Source organism: Rhinichthys klamathensis, unplaced genomic scaffold, assembly GCF_029890125.1.
Source record: "Rhinichthys klamathensis goyatoka isolate OS25496 unplaced genomic scaffold, OSU_Roscu_1.1 h1tg000098l_1, whole genome shotgun sequence".
NCBI lineage: Eukaryota > Metazoa > Chordata > Actinopteri > Cypriniformes > Leuciscidae > Rhinichthys > Rhinichthys klamathensis.
Window position 1 is genome coordinate 2,029,781 of NW_026606637.1, and position 21,533 is coordinate 2,051,313.

Consider the following 21,533-nt stretch of genomic DNA (forward strand, 5'->3'; position numbering starts at 1 on the left):
GTCTGCGATGCGCTCATTGGCCTTCACTGTTTCACTGGTTGACACTGTCAGCTCCCTGTATGGGATAGGAAAGGTGAAGGCAATGAAGGCACTCCTATCCATTCAAGAGCACTGCAACACATTCCAGAGAATAGGCAGAACTTTCACTGTGACCCCAGACCTCTATGAGGTAGTGGAGGCCTTCACATGCGAGCTATATCACGTAAAAGATGTCAAAAGTGTCAACCAGGCAAGGTGGCACGTTTAAGTCTGGGAAATGTCTCGAAATGAGCCTTCCTCCGAATTAAGACTCCCTTCAGCAGCACATTCAGCGTGCCAACTACCAGGCCGCAATACACAAGTACATGGCCAAGAAACAGAAAAAAAGAGAATGGTTTACAGCTAATATGTCACTCTAAAGATAATAAACAAAATCAGAAACATAATTCTGATTCAGTAGGTTAATAGGCCAAAGTAATCTTTTCATTTTTTTCATTCTACAGGTGAAGTCTGCAAAAACAACAACCTGACATACCCCCACCGGTACAGCATGGATAGAGGATGGACGGAGAATACCTGGTAGTGCACTGGATGACACTGCCCCCAGCACCACAGAGTGTCTTAGAGCTGGTGCACTGCCAATGCAAAACCCTTAAATGTGTGGGAGGGAACTGCACTTGCAAAAAGCATTAGCTACCATGCACAGAATTGTGTTATTGTAAAAACTGTGACAATCTACCATAATTGGCTTAAATAACTCCATGACTACCACTATAAAATTGATTTGAAATAATTTCTTTGTTTTGGTTTGCACTCTTTTTAGCTGATAATTAGTCTAGCTTATTATAGCCTAGGTAGCTTGCTGTAACCAACCTGCACATACCTGTCAACCCTCCCGTTTCCCCCGTGATTCTCCCTTATTTAGACTTATTTCCCACTGTCTTCCCGTTTAAATATTTTCCCATAATTATCCCATATTTTAATACTCTTTGCTTAGTTCATTGTGCATGCACCGAATGATTATTTTAGATTAGCCTAAGCAACGTAATGTTAGACCTAGCTTTACTGCTCCACTACCAACATTCTTTCATGGCTACTGTTCTCATCAACGACAACCCGAACTTCAAGGCGAAGTATAGCTTACAGTCTTAAATACAACTTATATGAAAAGTATTAAGATATAGGGGTGTATAATCATTGGAAAACAAATCTTACCTTGACGTTGTCTTGCCGAGATACACCGGTCTCTCCAGGTTGGGTTGTAGACTCATGGCTTCAGAATGACACCGGTTCAACGAGTAACGTGATTGGCCAAATCAATTTAACAAGGTAACAACACAAGCTTTGATTGGATCTCACTCCGGCCAACGTTTGTGATCAGCTAGTGAAATTAAATCTATTTTTATACTTTATTGTGCAACAATTGGCATAGGAAACAATCTGTAATCTTTTTGTGAATTATTCATACAGCCAAATTTAAAAAATGAGCCAGAGAGCTGCTGGTTAACTATTAAATAAAAAACTTTACGTTCATTATTATTATTATGTTATGAGCTTTGAGACATGAGGTGAATTAACGTAGTCTCTTTTGACACTATTAATCTCTGCTGTTCATGTCTTTTGGAGGAGGCGTGGCTTTGGAGAGCGCCCTGAAGGGAGGGTGGGATCTTATGCTTCTCCAAAATTGCCTACACTACCTTTAAGATTACAGAATTGATATTTGACTAATGTTTTATAATCAAAAATGTTACAGTGACAGTAATTTTTTAATTTGTGTCAGGAGTGCACATCAATGATGCTGAAACAAACTAGTATTTACCAGTACGCATAACAATAGAACACATACTGTAGGACCTATTCATTTGTGCCTGCTTCCATTTATTTGTGATCACAGGAATGCACAAAACAACTCCATCAAGGCTTTTTAATTGATAAAATATCATGTTTACGTCACATTTCTTTAGAAAGAGTGAGCTATTTCTTTACATTTTCTACAAAATTATGCAAATCTGAGGAGGTTTTAGACCTGAGGAGGTCTCTCCCGTCTCACTATATGACGTTTTATTAACAAAATTTGGGATGAGCATGTTCAAATGATCTACCCAATCAGTACAATTGGAGGCCTATATATAGCCAACTCACCTTCATTCCTTGACAGTCTTTTCTGAATCCGTATGTCACCCCGACTCCTCGCTCGTGGCTCTGGGTTCAGGCCACAGTTCGAGCTTGTTGCTCTCCCCCAGACAGCACACCCAATACGCATACTCTTTTACTCTATCTAATTATTTGTAAGTGTGAACTCGTGAAACTGTTATCCTTTCAGCCAGAGCAACAAAAGAGGGAGATCACGGACAGAAAACAGGAGTTGTATGAGTTAACCGGTGTATATGTCATTTATGACATATGCAGATGCACAGGGAAGGCACAGGGAAGAGACAGATGAAACATGAAATAAAAACACGATTATAATCATATGTGATTTGTCTTCACATAGATTTGTCAAGTTCTTCAAGCAGTTTCTGGTATTTTCCATTAACATATATGTATTTCACGAGTTCACACTTACATACAATTAGACTGGATTAGGTTTAATGCGTATTTGGCGTGCTGTCCGGGGGGAGGGCTCCGAGCTCGGAGTTTGGCCCGAACCCAGAGTACTCCCCCCTATGTAAGTGTTTAGGACCAGCAGCCATATCACCCTGTAGCCCAAGACTGGTTGCCCACTGAAGCCAAGCAGGGCTGAGCCTGGTTAGTACCTGGATGGGAGACCTCCTGAGAAAACCAGGTTGCTGCTGGAAGAGGTATTAGAGAGACCAGTAGGGGGTGCTCACCCTGTGGTCTGTGTGGGTCCTAACGCCCCAGTGTAGTGACGGGGACATTATACTGTCAAAGAGCACCGTCCTTCGGATGAGACGTTAAATCGAGGTCTTGACTCTCTGTGGTCATTAAAAATCCCAAGATGTCTTTCGAAAGAGTAGGGGTGTAACCCCGGCATCCTGGCCAAATTTGCCCCTTGGCCTCTGTCCATCATGGCCTCCTAATCATCCCTATATATACTAATTGGCTTCATCACTCTGTCTCCTCTCCACCAATAAGCTGGTGTGTGGTGGGCGTTCTGGTGCAATATGGCTGCCGTCGCATCATCCAGGTGGATGCTGCACATTGGTGCTGGTTGAGGAGATTCCTCCCTTCCATATGTGAAGCGCTTTGAGGTCCCAGAAAAAGTGCTATATAAATGTAACGAATTATTATTATTAGAAGTGTGGAGAAGGGGCAGTGGAGGGATGCTGCTAAACTATCAATGGAGTGAGGTGAGATTGCTGAATCTATATATACCTCTCATCATTGATTGCTGGGTGCACTCCACTCGTGTTAATTAACTGAACGTGCTCCTCCCGAACTTTGTTAATAAAATATAATTTATCACTATGGTTAGCATAAGAAGCCTTTAGTAGTATTTCAGCAGTGGTGTTGACCCTCTCCTGACTCAGATAAACTCTGCCTTTGTTCATGACCACTCCTCAAGCCCTAGTTGGCCCGCTTTCGACCAAAGTATTCGGCGGGCCAAAAACCCCTGGCCTTTGTCTTTTTGTCCGATTTTCAAATACTTTTTTGCTTCAAATTAAGGTTTGTAATGTTGCCATTCAACAACCTTGTTGCTGGTTAGTTTGGTTCATGGCTTACAACTCTCAGGACTTCTCTAAAAATCTCTATGGGAAAAATACTTCCGGAAAGCAAGGCCGTTTGTTTGTTTTAAAACTTTTTTTTTTTTCACAGCTATAAAAGTGTGGTGACACCAAAGCGTGCAGGCACTGCTGTGGTGGTGTGCTGGATGGTGGCCATCGTAGTCGGCCTGACGCCCATGTTGGGATGGAACAATCTGGAGAAGCTACAACAGACCAACGGCACTGTAGGAGCTGACCTTCTCGTAACCTGTGAGTTTGAGAATGTCATCAGTATGGAGTACATGGTCTATTTCAACTTCTTCGGCTGGGTGCTGCCACCTCTCGTCCTCATGTTGCTTATCTACACTGAGATCTTCTACATAATCCACAAGCAGCTAAACAAGAAGGTCACTGCCAACCAGACCGACCCCACTCGATATTACGGGAAAGAACTCAAGCTGGCAAAATCTCTTGCACTGGTGCTCTTCTTGTTCGCTGTTAGCTGGTTGCCATTGCATATCCTGAATTGCATCACTCTCTTCTGTCCTAGTTGTGACAATTCCATGTGCCTTCTCTATGTGGCTATCTTGCTCAGTCATGGTAACTCCGCTGTTAATCCCATTGTTTACGCATTCCGCATTACAAAATTCCGGAATGCCTTCATTAAGATCTGGAAACAGTATGTATGCTGCACGGAGGATCCACGGGTGGATGATCGGCCCAGCTTTCGTATAGATAGCAAAGAGAGAAGACTGCGACACAATGATATCTGATGCTATGCTCAACAGGTCTCCTCTATTTGAATCACTTTTTAAAACATGACAGTTGATGATGAGTTTTGAAGGGAAATGCAGTATGGGATGTATGCTGTGAGTTGTGAGAATACATCTGCCACAAAAATGACAATCAGACATTACTGGAAATTGTTTCCTTGAAAGCCAAGTCACTGGTGCATAGAATTAATTGCATCATTAGTGAGTAATCATTAAATAGATGAAAATGGTCTGTTTTAGAGATATAGCCACACAGTATAACTGACATTCAAATCTGTGGGAATCTTTATTTGATTATGATTTCCTTTTGTGCTGGGGTTCATTTTAATGTGGCTATAACATAAAGGGCTTTATATAATAAGCGCAAAATTGCAAACTAAGTGTCAATGTATACAAGTACAATTAACTATATATGATGTTTCACTAAACAAAGTTCGGGAGGAGCACGTTCAAATAATCAATCCAATTAACTTGTCAAACAATCATCATGACTATCCCATCAGCATGAGAGGAAGCATATATAAAGGCACTCAGTCGACTCACCTACATTCTTTGACAGTTTTTCAGCATCCCTCCACCACCCCGACACCTCACTCTCAGCTTGTTCCTTCCACAGCCAGGAATACGGGGGGAGTACTCTGGGTTCAGGCCAAATACTGAGCCCGGAGCCCTCTCCTCAAACAGCACGCCAAATATGCATACCATTTATTCTATCTGAGTTATTTGTATGTGTGAACTCGTGAAATCAGTATAACAGCATCTGAAGACCTTGAGGAAGGATGATGAGAATGTGATCTGATGCCATTTTATATGCCAGAGAATTCATATGTTGAAAAGAATGGTATACGGTAGAGTCATTTATCATTTGCTGCTTTTCAAGGTGAGCGCAAGTTGTAGCCAGCTAAGCCCACTTTTTCTCAAAGGTATAATTTCTTTTTTTCTTTTTTTTTTTACATTTTTATTGAAGGAAGAACAGAGTGATGTATCATATACAGAAAAAGTTAACAATGCTCCTTGTTTAACAATTTTCCCCCTTTCCCACAACCCACCGAACAGAGAAAAAAATATATAAACAGTAATAATAATAAAATATATAAACAATACATAAACAACACATAAAAAAAAATATATATAAAAAAAAAAAAAAAAAAAAAAAAAAAACTGGTCAAACAGAATCTCGAAGTTGTTTAATTACAAACAGTGAGAAAATAATTGACATCATTGTTAGCCCATTGTGTCAAGTTGCGTTATCCGTTCCACTGTGCACGGGCCTTTTAATAACAATATTAGTTTTAGTTTTGGGGAAGAGTTGCGTCCTTTTCAAAATATGAAATCATCGGGGTCCATACTGAATAAAAACGTTTGGTGAATCCTCTAAGAGAATATTTCATTTTCTCCAGTTTCAAAAACAGCATCACATCACTAAGCCAGAGTGAAACTAAAGGTGGTTTACTTGATTTCCAATCAAGTAATATTCTTCTCCGAGCCAAAAGACATGCAAAAGCGCATGCGTCTTGACAATTTTTGGACATGACCACACCTTGTAGGTACTCCAAAGACAGCCATCTCAAAACTAGGCCTGATATCCTTAACATATTCCTCAGACAAAATTTTAAATATAGCTGTCCAGTAATCCAGCAGTCTGGAACAAGCCCAAAACATATGAGCAAGGTCTGCTTTAGCAGAAGACAGCGCTCACATGTATCAGCTACATTTGCATATATCTTGGACAGCCTAACCTTGCTGTAATGAAGTCTATGAAGGACTTTGAACTGGATTAAGCCCAAGCGAGTACAGGAGGTTGTTCCATTCACTCTAAATAATGCATTATTCCATGTTTCCTCTGATATATCCACTGCCAAATCCTTTGACCATTCTGCACGGATTTTGTCTAGATTAATATTTTTTATTGACATTAAAGTATTATATACATTAGAAATTACTCCTTTCAAATGTAAGGGAAAGTTTAAAATTGCATCCAATCCTGTACTGGGAGGAGTGGATGGATATGTGAGACAATGATTTTGGATTAGATGACGAACCTGAAAATATCTAAACAGATGTGATCTTGGCAGATTATATTTTGAGGAGAGATTGGAAAAAGGGGCGAAAAAAATCATCAATAAAGAGATCGCTAAATTTGACAAGACCTGTCTGTTGCCATTGACTGAAGACTGAATCCAATTGAGCTGGAAGGAATAGGTGATTCTTGCATATAGGGCTGGCTATGGAGAAGTCTTTGAAACCAAAACATTGTCTAAATTGAAGCCAAATCTTGAGAGTATTTGCGACGACTGGGCATTGAATATACAGTGAAATACAAAGGGGCAATTTAGATAAAGCTAAAGCAGGAAGGGATGATGAAGTACAGGAGTTTGCCTCTGAAATACACCAGACATCTTTGGGGTTCTGAAGCCAATAAAGTACTTTTGAGATATTTGCAGCCCAATAATAATACCTGTAATTAGGAAGCGCTAATCCGCCTTGAGATTTCTGTCTTTGGAGAAATTTCTTCCTAATCCTAGGTGTTTTTCCACCCCATATAAATGATGAAATAAGTCTGTCTAAGTTCTGAAAAAAGGATTTTGTTAAAAATATTGGAATGCATTGAAACAAGTACAAGAACCTTGGTAAGATGTTCATTTTTACACAATTAATTCTACCTGCAAGAGAGAGAAATAGCAAATTCCATTTTTTGAGGTCTAGTTTTAACTTGTCGATTAGAGGAGCAAAGTTCTCTTTGTAAAGGTTAGGGAATCCCTGTATGATGTTTATCCCTAAATATCTAAAACCCGATATAGACAACTGAAAAGGTATATCGGTATTCGAAATATGGAGGCCCTTACTATTTATGGGGAAACAAACACTTTTCGAAAAATTCAGTTTATAGCCTGAGAAAGTTCCAAATTGTTTCAATATTTTAACTACCTGTGGAATACCTAAGATCAGATCTGAAATATACAACAGCATATCATCGGCATATAAGGATACTCTATGTTCTATGCCCATACTGCTAATGCCAGTAAAATGCTGTGAGTGTCTTAATGCTATAGATAGGGGCTCGATGGCTAAAGTAAAAAGTAAAGGGCTAAGAGGGCATCCTTGTCTTGTACCCCGTGATAGGGGAAAATACTTTGAACATACTCTATTTGTAATTACAGATGCTTTAGGGGAAAAGTATAATAACTTAATCAATGAGAGAAGAGATGTACCAAATCCAAATCTTTCCAGCACAAAAAATAAATATTTCCACTCCACCCTGTCGAATGCTTTTTCAGCATCTAACAAGATGACTACCTGAGGGACAGGGTCCTGAGAAAGTTTAGACGAGTGTATTACCCCTAACAATCTCCGGATATTGCTAAAAGAATGTCGACCTCTGACAAAACCGGTTTGGTCTTTTGAAATCAAGTTCTCTATTACTGTATCTAAACTTAAAGCAAGGATTTTTGCCACAATTTTTACATCAGAGTTTAAGAGAGAGATTGGCCTGTAAGAGTTACATTTCAGGGGATCCTTTCCAGGTTTTAGTAAAAGTATAATGTTTGCTTCATTCAAGGTTTGTGGCAAGCTACCCTTTTCCAACGAGTCCACAAACATATCAAGAAGAATAGGGGCTAATTTATCTGCAAATTTTTTATAAAAGTCTATTGGATAGCCATCAGGGCCAGGTGTTTTTTTGCTCTGCATTAATGTGATCGAGTTTAAAATTTCTTCTATTTGTATGGGCTGATCTAAAGAAGTTTTCTGCACAGAATTGAGGGTGGGTATGTTTATATTATTTAAAAATTAAAAAATTTCAGAGTTAGATTCAGGGCTTTCAGAAGTATACAAATTTGAGAAGTAGTTCTTAAAAGTGGTATTAATTTCAATTGGATTAACTATTAAACCATTATTACTATTACAAATTTGAGGTATAAGTTGAGAGGCAGCTTTAGATTTTAACTGGTGGGCTAGAAGTCGTCCTGCTTTTTCTCCATGTTCATATATATAACCTTTAGAACGTGATAAATACCATTCAGTTTTATTTGTTGATAACAGATTATACTGAACTTGAAGGTTCAACCTTTCTTTATAAAGTTCAGGTGAGGGAGACGTGGAATTGAGGTAATCTACCCTTCTTATAGAATCAATTAAATCGTCCAGTTTTTGTTTATGTTTTTTATCGAGAGTTGAAGTATATGAAATGATTTCTCCCCTGATAACTACTTTAAGTGTCTCCCACAGTGTAGATGCTGTAATAGATTTGGACCTGTTATGTAATAGGAAATTATCTATAGCTGTTGATACAAATAACATGTAGGATCTAATAACAAGGCCGTGTTTAGTCTCCACAAAGGCCGTTCGTTATACCTCAAATTGCAAATAAGGTCTAATTGCAAGGGAGCATGGTCTGATTCCACAATAGGTAAATATTCAATTTGTCCAACAGAAGGAAGGAGAGATTTATCAATAAAGAAATAATCAATTCTTGAATATGAGTGATGAACATGTGAAAAATAGGAATATTCTCTGCTTTGTGGAAAAAGAAATCGCCAAGCATCAACCACCCCCACTTGATCCATGAATGTAGATAAGGCTTGGGCCATCCTGGAACGGGATAAAGATTTGGGATTGGAACGGTCAAGGGACGGATCCATTACGCAGTTTATGTCACCACCAAAAATCATAAGGGAGTTTAGGTCTGGCAATACAGAAACTAGCTTATTAATAAAACTCACATCATCCCAATTAGGCACATATACATTAACTAATACGACAGGAACATTATATAATATCCCAAAGACTACAACATATCTTCCCTGAGGATCTGCAATAGAACCAGAGGCAGTAAATTGAATGCTTTTGTGTATCAAAATGGCAGTTCCCCTTGCCTTAGAGTTAAAGTTAGAGTGGAAAACTTGCCCCACCCATGGTTTCCTAATTCTGAGATGATCGACAATGACTATGTTTACATGCAGCCAATAACCCGTTCAAAACCGGGATATTAGCAATAACCCGGTCACGCGCGGCTATGTAAACACCGGCAAAAACCCGAATATGCTCATATCCCGGATTTTAAAAACCGGGATATTATACCTGGGGTACCCCTTTTCTAACCCGAATTTTTGGTCATGTAAACGTGTATCGGCATATCCCCATCAAAAGGAACATAGATTTGTGTTCTGCGCATGTTCTATTCGCAAGGAATCTTGGTCTTTTGAGTAGAGGAACTTAAGTTCTCGACGCATACAAAAACCCGCGTGCAGTATACCGGAAGTAAACATGGCGAGACGCCATTATTAATGAAGACCATGAGGCACAGTAGTGTCAAGTGCTGCTGGTGGGTCAGTACCAGCACCAAAGCGCAAACAAAGGCGATCGCTATCTGCCCCGAACTATACATTATCCATGTGCTGCTGCTGTTGTTGTTGTCTTTGGATAGAGGAAGAAGAATCGGAAATGACGCATATTGCGTTGTCCGTACGTCCAGACGCTAACCGTGCGTCGCCGTTTACATCGGGATATTGCAATTCCATGTAAACAGGAGTAACTCTCTCTGCTCACGCATGTAAACGGGTTATTCCTAATGTTTCAGAAACCCGAATAGTGACCTTAACCCGACCATAACCCGAATATTGGCTGCATGTAAACGCAGTCAATGACTACGTGCAGTATACCGGAAGTAAACATGGCGAGACGCAGCACAGCATACTTTTGGAGCGAGGTCAGTACCAGCACCAAAGCGCAAACAAAGGCGATCGCTATCTGCCCCGAACTATTCATTATCCGCGTGCTGCTGCTGTTGTTGTTGTCTTTGGATACAGGAAGAAGAATCGGAAATGACGCATATTGCGTCTTAAGGTTGTCCGTACGTCTTGACGCTAACCGTGCGTCGCCGTTTACATCGGGATATTGCAATTCCATGTATACAGGAGAAACTCTCTCTGCTCACGCATGTAAACGGGTTATTCCTAATGTTTCAGAAACCCGAATAGTGACCTTAACCCGACCATAACCCGAAAATTGGCTGCATGTAAACATAGTCAATGCGCAAGTGGGTTTCCTGTAAAAATATTATTTCAGATTTTAATTTTTTTTAAGTATGCAAAAATGTTGCCTCTTTTGATTGGGCTATTTAGGCCTTTGACATTCCAGCTAACAAATCTAACTTTCGACCCCCCAGGAGATTTAGTTAAATCGGCCATATCAGACATGGACAAATATATATTTAGTCAAGCATTCACAGATCAAAAATGCAACCAGCAACATAAACGTTTCCTCACTATTCAGTTTTTCTAAAATCATAACATAAAAAAAATAAAATAAAATAAAAATGCAATACTTTTTGAATAAATGAAACTTAGAACTTAGAACGATCTTCTTGAGAGACTCCAAACCACAATATTTACACGGAATACAGCATAGCGTCATTATTACACATTGTATTGAATTAACTTTAAGGCAATAAACAGAAACAAACATGCCGTCTTTTCTTCAAGTTTTAGATAACTTGCTAAGAATAGATAGAGAAAGTCACCTTATTGCTTGAAGTAGCCTACGTTGTCTGTGCCATTTAACTTCACAGACAATATATTAGTCTTGTACAAGGACGCGTTGTTTGTAAAAAGCCTCGGCAGCCTCAGGTGAATCAAAAGTGTGAGTTTCCTCTCCGAATTTCACACGGAGACGTGCAGGATACATAAAGAACTTTATGCCTTTCTGATATAGGGATTGTATCATGTCGCCTGGCCCAGTGAAGTGCCTTTTCCTTTTCCTGAAATCAGTGGAAGCAGACAATGAATGGTCTTGGAGATTGCCCTGCTCCAGGTTTGGGGCGAAGCGCGCGATGCGCTCGTTCAAGTTCAGGAGGTTTGTCAAATATGCTCTCCATGGTATCTTTAAGCAGCCCAGATATAAATCCGATGGGGTCTTTTTCATCCTCAGCGCCTTCCGGAATATTGATAATACGCAGGTTGGCCCTTCTGGATCTATTCTCAAGGTCGCCAATTTGGTCAAGAAGAGAAGAATTCTGTGCCTTCAAGGATTTAATCGACGCTTCCGCGGCGGTTAGCCTTTCAAAGTTTTCGCCGACCAGTACTTCAGTAGATGCAAGCCGGTGCTGAAACGAGCCGACTGTCTCGCGTAGCGTGTCAAGGGAGGCTTGTAACAGCTTGTTTGAGTCTTGAATTAAACTTGCATGTCCTCTTTTAAACTGGCCCGCTGTTTTGCCAATTCGGAGACTAGCTGACTCATCGACAAGTTATCCGTATTGTCTTTTTCAGGTACGTCCTCGTTGCTAATAGTGGTGTCATTAGCCGCCATTACTGCTAACTTACCCGCTAGGGTAGCGCCTGACCGTGTTGCTGGCGCGGTACTTTGCTTCTGTTTAGAGTTGCTCATTTCGCTTTCTGAACTAAGTGTAGTACTTATATGTTATATTGTAAAGCAATTAGATTAGAAGAAGAAGACGTATATATGATTAAAAGGAGTGTGGTTGGGAGGTCCTCGCCTCTGCTGCCTACATCGCCGAACCGGAAGTCAAAGGTATAATTTATCAAATAAATAAATTAATAATAATAATTAAAAAAAAAATTCTGGCATTATTTACTCACCCTCATGTCATTCCAAACCTGTTTGACTTTCTTTCACAAAAGGAGATGTTTAAAAAAATGTTTTATTTACAATAAAAGTCAGTGTGGTCCAATGTTGTTTTGGATTTGGACCCCATTGAATTTCATTCAAAAAAGCTGAAACATTCATTAAAATATTTTTGTTTAGCAGAAGAAAGTCATACAGGTCAGAAACAACATAATGACAGAATTTTCACTATCCCTTTAACCCTTTCATGCATGAACTAGGACAACCTCAGTCAGGATTTATTTCCCTGTGTTTTTATTGCTCTTGGGGCAAAAACAAATAAACAATATCTGAACTTTTTTTTACACATTTTTCAGAGATTTGCAGATGTCCACTTGAGTGGACAATATGCATTTTTGGTTTTAACTGAAAAGATACTGTATTAAGCATAATACAGTAAAACACAGTAATACTATGTGTATTTAACAAACCAATGAACAACATTATATAAAATCACGTGAAACAAACAAAAATACAATACAGCTTAAATTTTTGCAAACACAATTGAGTTTGTTCCTGTTTGACCAGCTGATGCAGAAGAACTTCATCCAAGTTAAACGTTGCATGTCTTTGATATTAGAACATGAGGATTTTATTCCATCAAAGTTCTAGTGGAGGTACAACTCTGTGGAAACCCAACTCTGACTATGTATAAATGCTCCCTCCTGTCTACCAGAGTACGTCAATTTTTTACCCTTATTAGTTGATTATGTTCAAAATGGATAAATGTCTACAGAAGCTCTCCTCTCTGAAAAGACCTCAGACTGAAATCTACATTGATCTATAGATGTTTTCAGACTGTGGAAAGAAAGTAGTGATCAGGTGTTTTCAATCTCATCTGAAATTAGCAGTGTTAGGGTAACACATTGCATGTAACATGCATTTTGTTATCAGATTACTTTTTTGATGTAACAAGTAAATTAACACATTACAATATCATGCATAATCAGTTTTTTTTAACTGAAAATTACATTCTTAAAATACAAATACATTTATTTACAACCAAAAAGGTTACTGCTGATTAAGTATTTTCAAGAACAAGTCACAGTAATATATTGTAGCTGAACTATATCTATGATGCATGCTTTCCAATTTAGTGGACAGATGATTTATAAGAATTTCCTCCCAAACTAAAATCAATACTTTTATAATACTTTTAAATAATGTAACAATATGTGACTGCTTAGATGTTCCAACATTTAATTTGTTATTTTTTACATGCAATCTTATTTGTCCATTTTTTTTTTGTATATATTTAGATCTAAATGAAGTAGTTTGCCATAGGTGTAACACAACCACTGGAAAGTGATGCATTTTCATATTTATTTTTATGAGAATACCACATTTTTTTATGAGGAAATAAGAAATGCAGCCTTCAATTTCACTGCGTGATGTTGAAATTAATCAAAACTGTAGGCAGTTTGCATTTAATATTTAAATTGCTCAAAACCGTAGGGCCTGAGAAGAGATGTGAAAATATACACAGGAGTGAACCATGAATAAATCTAGATTAAATGATACTGCCGGGGGTCTGATGTGTGTGTTTTTTTTTTCGTTTTTTTTTTTTTTAGATGTGTTGTTAACTTAAATTATGTATATCTGCGAGGACAATCACATTTGGATCTTTCAAATGTTCAGGTCTCCCTTTAAATTTTAATAAGGCAAGGACATTCAGAGCTTTCAAATTTCTGAAATTTATCCAAGTGTAGAAAGTAGAAAAGGAACTAGTAAATTGTGATGTTATCACCAAGTGGTGCTATAACACCCAACAACTTGATTATGAAACACTCATTCTCTTAACAGACCCTGATTTTGACTCGGGCAACAACCTCGAAAATAGGTGGTGGTGAGCAAGTTTGTTTGACTCTGATAAATGGTATGACCTTTACAGAATAACAAGGTTTGGTCAATCTCAGAGAGAATTTACGCGATTCTTGTGTGGTGCTTCCTGAAGTTCCTGCAAAACTACTCCCCAACTTCCTGGGTAGATCCTGAGTTAAAAGCTTATGGGATGACCTTTGTTTCAGCTTGAACAGTATTCAGACTTGTCAGCTGACCTCTGTTTCAACGGGGCTTCTCAGTGAACTGACTTGAAGATTTTTTTTTTTAAGTTAATGCTTGAGGGAATGAACACTCTGGATTCATCTTAGTATTCAGTTCAAAATGACTCACAAGCTGCTATTACCTAGATCAGTTGAGTGTCTTAATCTAATTCCATGCAGCTTTAACCTACCTGTCATAGCGCACTGTGAGGAATTTACAAATAGTGTTGGGAATAGTAATCAGATAAGGATATTATCGCTGCTTCCTCTTTATTTGGTCTACAAACAGCATGGTTTTATTAGGCTTAATCTTACAAATGCTATTTTTTCCCCCTCAAATTACAGTTGTGAATTACTCTCCATAGTTTTTTAACAGCAATCATTAGATGGTAAGTCAGTACTGTGGTGCCCTCTGGTGATGGTATGACAAAAGAGCATGTAGCAAACTGTAATTCTATGGCAACTAAGAGAAAGAAATAACTTAATTTTTTTTCGAGTAAAGGGAATTCCATGCTTAGGTTGAATTACTTTGGTTGAGTTACTAATGACCCCAGTCAGGTCATTAGTAACCCTGATATTTCCTTATTGATTGATGTGGTGCAAACAAAATAATAATGTCTCACCATGTCCACCCAATGTTTATTTTAACTCTAGTGAACATGTCACTTGTAATGTTTACCACAACACACATGTCCCTATGAGACTGATATATTTGTTGAACATGCTTCACTTTAAAGGACGTTAAATAACATTCCAGTTTTTACCAGTTTTAGTCCACATACAGTAAATAAGTAAAGTTTATTTATAGAGCGCTTTTCACAGATAAAATCAATGCTTTACAAAGTGCAACCACAATAATAAAACAATATACAATCAAAAAATTTAATTTTTTTTTTTTAAAAGCCCAAAATAAAACCCAGTCAACTAAAAGCTTGTTTAAATAACAGTGTCTTGAGTTGCCTTTTAAAATAATTGACAGAGTCGGGTACATGGAGGGACAGGGGCAGGGCGTTCCACAGTCTGGGGGCTACAGCCTAAAAGGACAGGTCTCCCCGTTTTATAACGAGTCTTTGGGACCATTAAAAGACTCTGGCCTGAGGTTTGAAGGACACGGCCTGGGGAGTAGGGGCACAACAAATCAGCAATGTATTGGGGCCTGACCATTTAAAGCTCTAAAAGTTAAAACTAATATTTTAAAATCAATACGAAATTTGATGGGTAGCCAGTGTAGGGAGGATAAAATGGGTGTTATGTGTGTCCTTCTGCCAGATCCTGTTAAAAGCCTTGCCACAGCATTTTGAACCAAGACGGTTCAGAGCAGATTTGTTGAAAAAAGTAAAAAGAGTTACAATAATCTAAACGTGAGGAAATAAAAGCATGGATAACCATGGATACAGCATGGATACAGTACACACAATTGTGAATTACATAAGTGATTATTACAATTAAGAATCTGACTATATTATAAGACACATAAGTCTATTATACAAGTCTTTTTTTAAAAAGCATAATTGGTTGAGAATTCCTGCATTAATTGAAATAATCAAACACAACTACCTGTATCAGAGTAAAAATGTAAAAAAAAAAAAAATCTTCTTCCTTTTGCTGGTTGTGACTGTCTATAAAGAGCACATTGGCACAGTTACTACCTGTATTACTATTCAAAATTCCATAGAAATGTTTGAAAGTTTTTGAGCTTTAATCTCAAAGAGTGCTGTTCTTGGAGACAGAGACCTGTTGAGAAAAAAACAGCATTAGACATATTGTCTCTTCACCAATAGCAAAATGGACCATTTAGACCAAAAGGAAAATAGACATGTAAAAGACCTGTTTTCTGGACAGAGCCTACCTGTTGGCAGAAAATGACAGTTCTGTAGTAGCAGTCTATGGAAGCCATGGAATAAAAGAATAAAAAAGGTAATTGAGAATTTATTCTCGCAACTCTGAGAAGAAAAATCTGAAATGCTAGATATAATCTCGATATTCTGCCCTTTTCCCTAGAATTGTAAGTGCATATCCCGCAATTCTGACTTTTTTTCTCAGAATTGAAAATTCTTCAATTCAGAATTTTTCTCAGAATTTATATTCTATTTATATTAAGATATATAAACTTGCAATTGTGGAAAAAATCTGAATTTTTCACAATAGATCTACATAGTATTCACATCTACAGTTCATAGGGGGCATTTTAGCCCTACAGTAACAGCATTAAATAATATTTAAACCTGTAACATATTACATAGATAGCATTTAAACTTATAACATTTTTATCTCCCAATTCTGACTTTCTCGCTATTGAAAGATTACATCACAATTCAGAGAAAAAAAGTCAGAATTGCGGGATATAAACTTGCAATTCTGAGGAAAGGCAGAATATCCATTCAGATTTTTCTTCTAAGAATTGAGATATAAACTCAGAATTGTGAGGGGAAAAAGTTAGAATTAATTCCGTGGCTTCCATAGACTACTACTAGAACTGTCATTTTCTTCCACCAGGTAAGCTCCACCCACAAAACACATCATGGTGTTTGCAAACAACCAAACGGTCTAAAACAAAGCATCACAATCTGAAAGATAAAATCCTGTGATGGTTAAATTATACATTGTATAAATATGGGTCTGGGTTAAATTATATATATTTTTAAAATACTAATATCAGTGGAACAAATGTAACTTATATTTCTTGTTTGAGTGACCAGGGGTCTCATTCCCACGCAAAGGTTGTGATCTATTAAAAACAACTTGACGGGAGAATGTGTGCACCTGTAGGTAAACTCTGAGCCATGCGTATGCACATTTTGGAGACAAAGCAGTTTGGCGACACCGATGTTGAGCTAAGGGACTGACGGCAGATGAAGGAAAACCACTTCAAATCCTCATTATGAGTACTAATCCTAAATACAGTGCATGCTCACAATAACAGTTTAAAATATAGCTGCAAGCAGTCATTACCGGGGCCAAGCGCAAGAAGCGGCAAAAGATGCCATCAGTGGGAGTGGCAGATCAACTGCAGCAAGGAGCAATTAAAGACATTTTAAGAGAATTTTGGTAAAATGGCTGAAAAATCATATACATTAACTAAAAGTATGATTTAATGGATTACCACTTTCGACCAGTAGCTGGCGCAGTTACGAAATTGATGTGGTGTGGTCAGAGTGAGGTGACAATGACACATACAAAGTTTGGTGTCAATATTTCGAGGCATTGCAGATATAAAGCCTGAATAGTCCTTTTGGCCACATGCCTCAAATATGCTGCTGCAGAATAAGAAAACGGTTTCGTCTATCAACACGAAATCCATAACTTTTATTTAGCACGGTCTGGAGATAATACGATTCGAATTTGGTGAAAATCGGACAAACGGCCTAGGAGGAGTTTAAAAAAGTAGGTATTCAATGAAAGTCAAGATGGCGGACAGGAAAATCGTCCAATTACGTCAAACTTGGTATCTATGTTCTCGGCATGACCCAAGGAATCTATTAAGACCAGTGTCATTACAATAGGCATATTTATTCAAAAGTTATTAGCATTTTTGGAAATTTAATTTTACTTTTGACCAACAGGTGGCGCTAACTCGAAATCTTTGGAGTACCTTCAGGGGATGGTGTTGGTGGCGAATTCTGAGTTTCATAATGTTACAGCAATGCATTTGTTAATTATAGCATTTTGCATCACAAAACTGTATTGAAGTCAATGGGAATTTCATGTTTTGTTCTATTATAGCGCCACCAAGAGGCAAAATCCCACAATTTTTTTCATGTGTCCTCAGAATGAGCCCATACATGTGTGTGCCAAATTTGGTGAAAATATCTCAATTCGCTTCGGAGTTATAGACATAAATATGAAAAAACACGTCAAAAATGACTGACACGTGACATTGATTGAATTTTACTACCCCTTACTATCAATATTTTGGCATTTGGGTATTTGCATATAGCCATTGACCTATGTTTCCAAACTTCTGACGGTGGTTTCGTCTCGATCGGACTAACGGTTTTGAAGATATCGGCAAATGTTTTTTTAAGCGCTAAATCACAACGCTACACAAACCGTAAGACGAAACTTAGCATGTTTGGTATCTGTGGACTCGGCAACGATTCAGGAACCCAAGGAGATGACTCCTGTGAAAATAAGTCAACCACAGCCAGAGTTATAAGCATTTGAAAATAAAATTTTACCACTAGGTGGCGCTGTTTCTGAACTTCTCAGGCTCCTTCAGGACTGATGACCCACACCGAGTTTCGTAACAATTCGTTCATGCGTTCAAAGAATACCGCATTTTAGCACATAATTCAAAATGGCCAACAGTCAAAATGGCCGATCTAGGAAAATTGAATATCCGTTGACTCGGCATGACGCCCTTAATCTAACGAGAACACTTTTCGGTGCTTGGCCCCTAATTAAATCTCCAAGCAGCATTTACCAGGATTCAAGTGTTTAAGGCCTTTAAACACACATGCTTAAAAAGATATTACGTTTTATTTAGCAAGCATGTAAACACTTAAAAAACTTAGGAAACCAAAAGTAATTTATAAAAGATCATATAAGAGATTCAGTCAAGAATCATGTTGTACAGACATAAATAATATATGTTGGATTGATGTTTATAAGGAAGTTCATCCTGATAATGAATTGTCAGCATTTGAAAGATTATTTTACCCTTTGATGGACAAACATGCACCTATGAAAAAATGTACAGTGAAGAATGTTAGGGCACCATGGATTTGTTAATGAGTTGAAAAACATTATGTTTGAGAGAGATGTGGCAAAGGGTACAGCAAACAGTACTGGGAACAAGGAGGATTGGGACGTCTATTGCAAATTAAGAAATCAAGTAACTAAAATTAATAGGAAAAAGAAAAGAATGTTTTACAAAATTAAAATAAGTGAATGTAAATATGATTGTAAAAAAAAATGTGGAGTACATTCAATTAAATAATGGACAGGAAATCAAGTCAAATTCCTTCTTTTATTGATACAGGTGACTCATTTTTAACTATTTTTAAACCATATGAAATTGGAAATTATTTTAATGATTTTTTTCATAAATAAAGTTGATAAATTAAGAGAAGAAATGTTGTTTGGCAGAACCAGTTTGCCACATCTTTAATATCAGTATTGAAAAAGGGATTTTTCCTTTAGCTTGGAAAGATGCAAAGGTTATTCATCTACAGAAAAATGCAGCACTGGGTTTTAATGGTCGACCAATAAGTTTGCTACCAGTTCTTAGCAAAGTATTGAAAATGATAGTTTGTGAGCAAATTCAATTATTCTTTAAGGAGAATAATTTGCTCTCTAATTTTCAGCATTTATATTGAGAGAGCACAGATTGATGACAATAATATGAGGGGCCGTACAAGCCAAAATCCATTCTTCTACAGTCACACACATACATTCTCATTTCACATACATACATTTCTACTCTCACACTCATACATTCTCCTTTCACAAACATACATTTCTACTCACACTCATACATTCTCCTTTCACATACATACATTTCTACTCTCACACTCATACATTCTCCTTTCACAAACATACATTTCTACTCTCACACACACATACATTCTCCTTTCACAAACATACATTTCTACTCTCACACTCATTCATTCTCCTTTCACATACATACATTTCTTCTCTCACACACCTACATTCTCCTTTCACATACATGCATTTCTACTCTCACACACACCTACATTCTTCACATACATACATTTCTACTCACACACACCTACATTCTCCTTTCACATTTCTACTCGCACACACCTTCATTCTCCTTTCACATACATACATTTCTACTCTCACACACACATACGTTCTCCTTTCACATACATTTCTGCTCTCACACACACATACATTCTCCTTTCACATATATTTCTTTCATACTCCTTTCTTTTTTGTTTGTTTTTGGTATCCTTTACAGCTTTAAACAATCCTGTTTTCTTTTCAAGTACAGTTTTTACTTTTTGGAGTAAGTAGCAATGAAATCAGACAATTGTTTAATAATGTGCTGGAATGTATGCAAAGAGAAACAGATTATTTTGTGCATGATAGGCTGCATTGAGAACTTTATCACATTCAAACCCTATGTGGATTTCTGTCAGTCTCAAGATTTGTTGAGGAGAAATAGAGCAGCAGTAAATACATTGGAGTCCTTATATGGATGTCTAAATGTAGTACGGACTGCTTATGAATCCAGACAAAGAATCAGGTCTGAGAACAGTTATGTCCTGTTGCACACACAGAAGAGGCTGTTTTTCTGGTGGCACATATAATTTTTATTTCTGTCACACACTGTACAATCTGCAAATTCAACAAAGAAAATAATAATAAAGAAAAATTTGTTTCAGTGTTGAAATAGCTGGCAGTGTGACTTCATGTCAAAAAGTGCAACGCTCTTTTAACTAACTCACATTACACATTTATCTGATACTGTATGGGCACAGAAAAATGAAACTGTATTCCACCAAATAAAACAATAGGCCTACTGACATTAACATTTCAGTAATCAGACTATAAAGCTCAATTAACTTAGATTAATTAGATTTTAGCTTAGCTTTTGATGTACTGGATCATAAATTATTGCTGGATAAACTGAAACGTTACAAATTTACTTCTCATACTGTACATTGGTTTAAAAGTTAACTGTCTAATGGGACAATGTGTATATAATGGAAGTTATTCAGATGTGAAAGAGTTGCGATGTGGTGTGCCTCAAGGAAATTGTTTAAGACCAATGATCTTCCTCTTGTTTTAAAGTATGCATGGACAGTCATGTATGCAAATGATAAAACATTGTATTTACCTGCAACATCAATTAAGCAGTTGTCTACTGCTTTGGATGAGGAAATAGAATTGGTCATAAAGCAGGTACGGAATAATAAGTTGGTTCTAAACTTGATAAAAACCACAAGTATTAATAATAATAATAATAATAAATATAGCTGCAAGCAGCAATTACCGGGGCCAAGCGCAAAAGCAGCCGACAAGACATGCCAAGATGGCTGGGAGTTTCAGACCAACTACAGCAAGGAGCAGTTAAAGACATTTTAAGATGAATTTAGGCAAAATGGCTGAAAAATCACATACAGTAACTAAAAATATGATTTAATGGATTATCACTTTTGACCAATAGGCGGCGCAGTTACAAAACTAATGTGATCAGAGTGAGGTGACAATGACACATACAAAGTTTGGTGTCAAAATGTGAAAGCATTGCATAGATAAAGCCTGAATAGTAATTTTGGCAGCATGCCTCAACTTTAAATCTGTGGTATACAAAAACAGTTTTGTCTATCGTCACGAAATCCATAACTTTTAGTCGGCATGGTCTGAAGATGATACGATTCGATTTTGGTGAAAATCGGACAAACGGTCAAGGAGGAGTTTGAAAAAGTAGGTATAGAATAAAAATCAAGATGGCGGACAGGAAGTTCAGCCAAATATGGCAAACT

At 37.5% G+C, this 21,533-nt stretch overlaps 1 protein-coding gene and 1 long non-coding RNA gene across 2 annotated transcripts in view; both read left to right on the forward strand.

Annotated features, from left to right (window-relative positions):
• The window catches only part of LOC130086587 (adenosine receptor A1), a 49,000-nt gene extending 43,688 nt beyond the window's left edge, over positions 1 to 5,312 (forward strand). The window contains exon 2 of the mRNA XM_056252656.1: positions 3,757 to 5,312. Coding sequence (XP_056108631.1) covers positions 3,757 to 4,417 — 661 coding nt within the window. The 3' untranslated portion in view covers positions 4,418 to 5,312. The remainder of the gene's footprint in view (positions 1 to 3,756) is intronic.
• On the forward strand, positions 258 to 770 carry LOC130086595 (uncharacterized). The gene is made up of 2 exons (XR_008807237.1): positions 258 to 340; positions 483 to 770. It is a non-coding gene; the product is annotated as an uncharacterized LOC130086595 (long non-coding RNA).
• Positions 5,313 to 21,533: the final 16,221 nt, after the last annotated feature.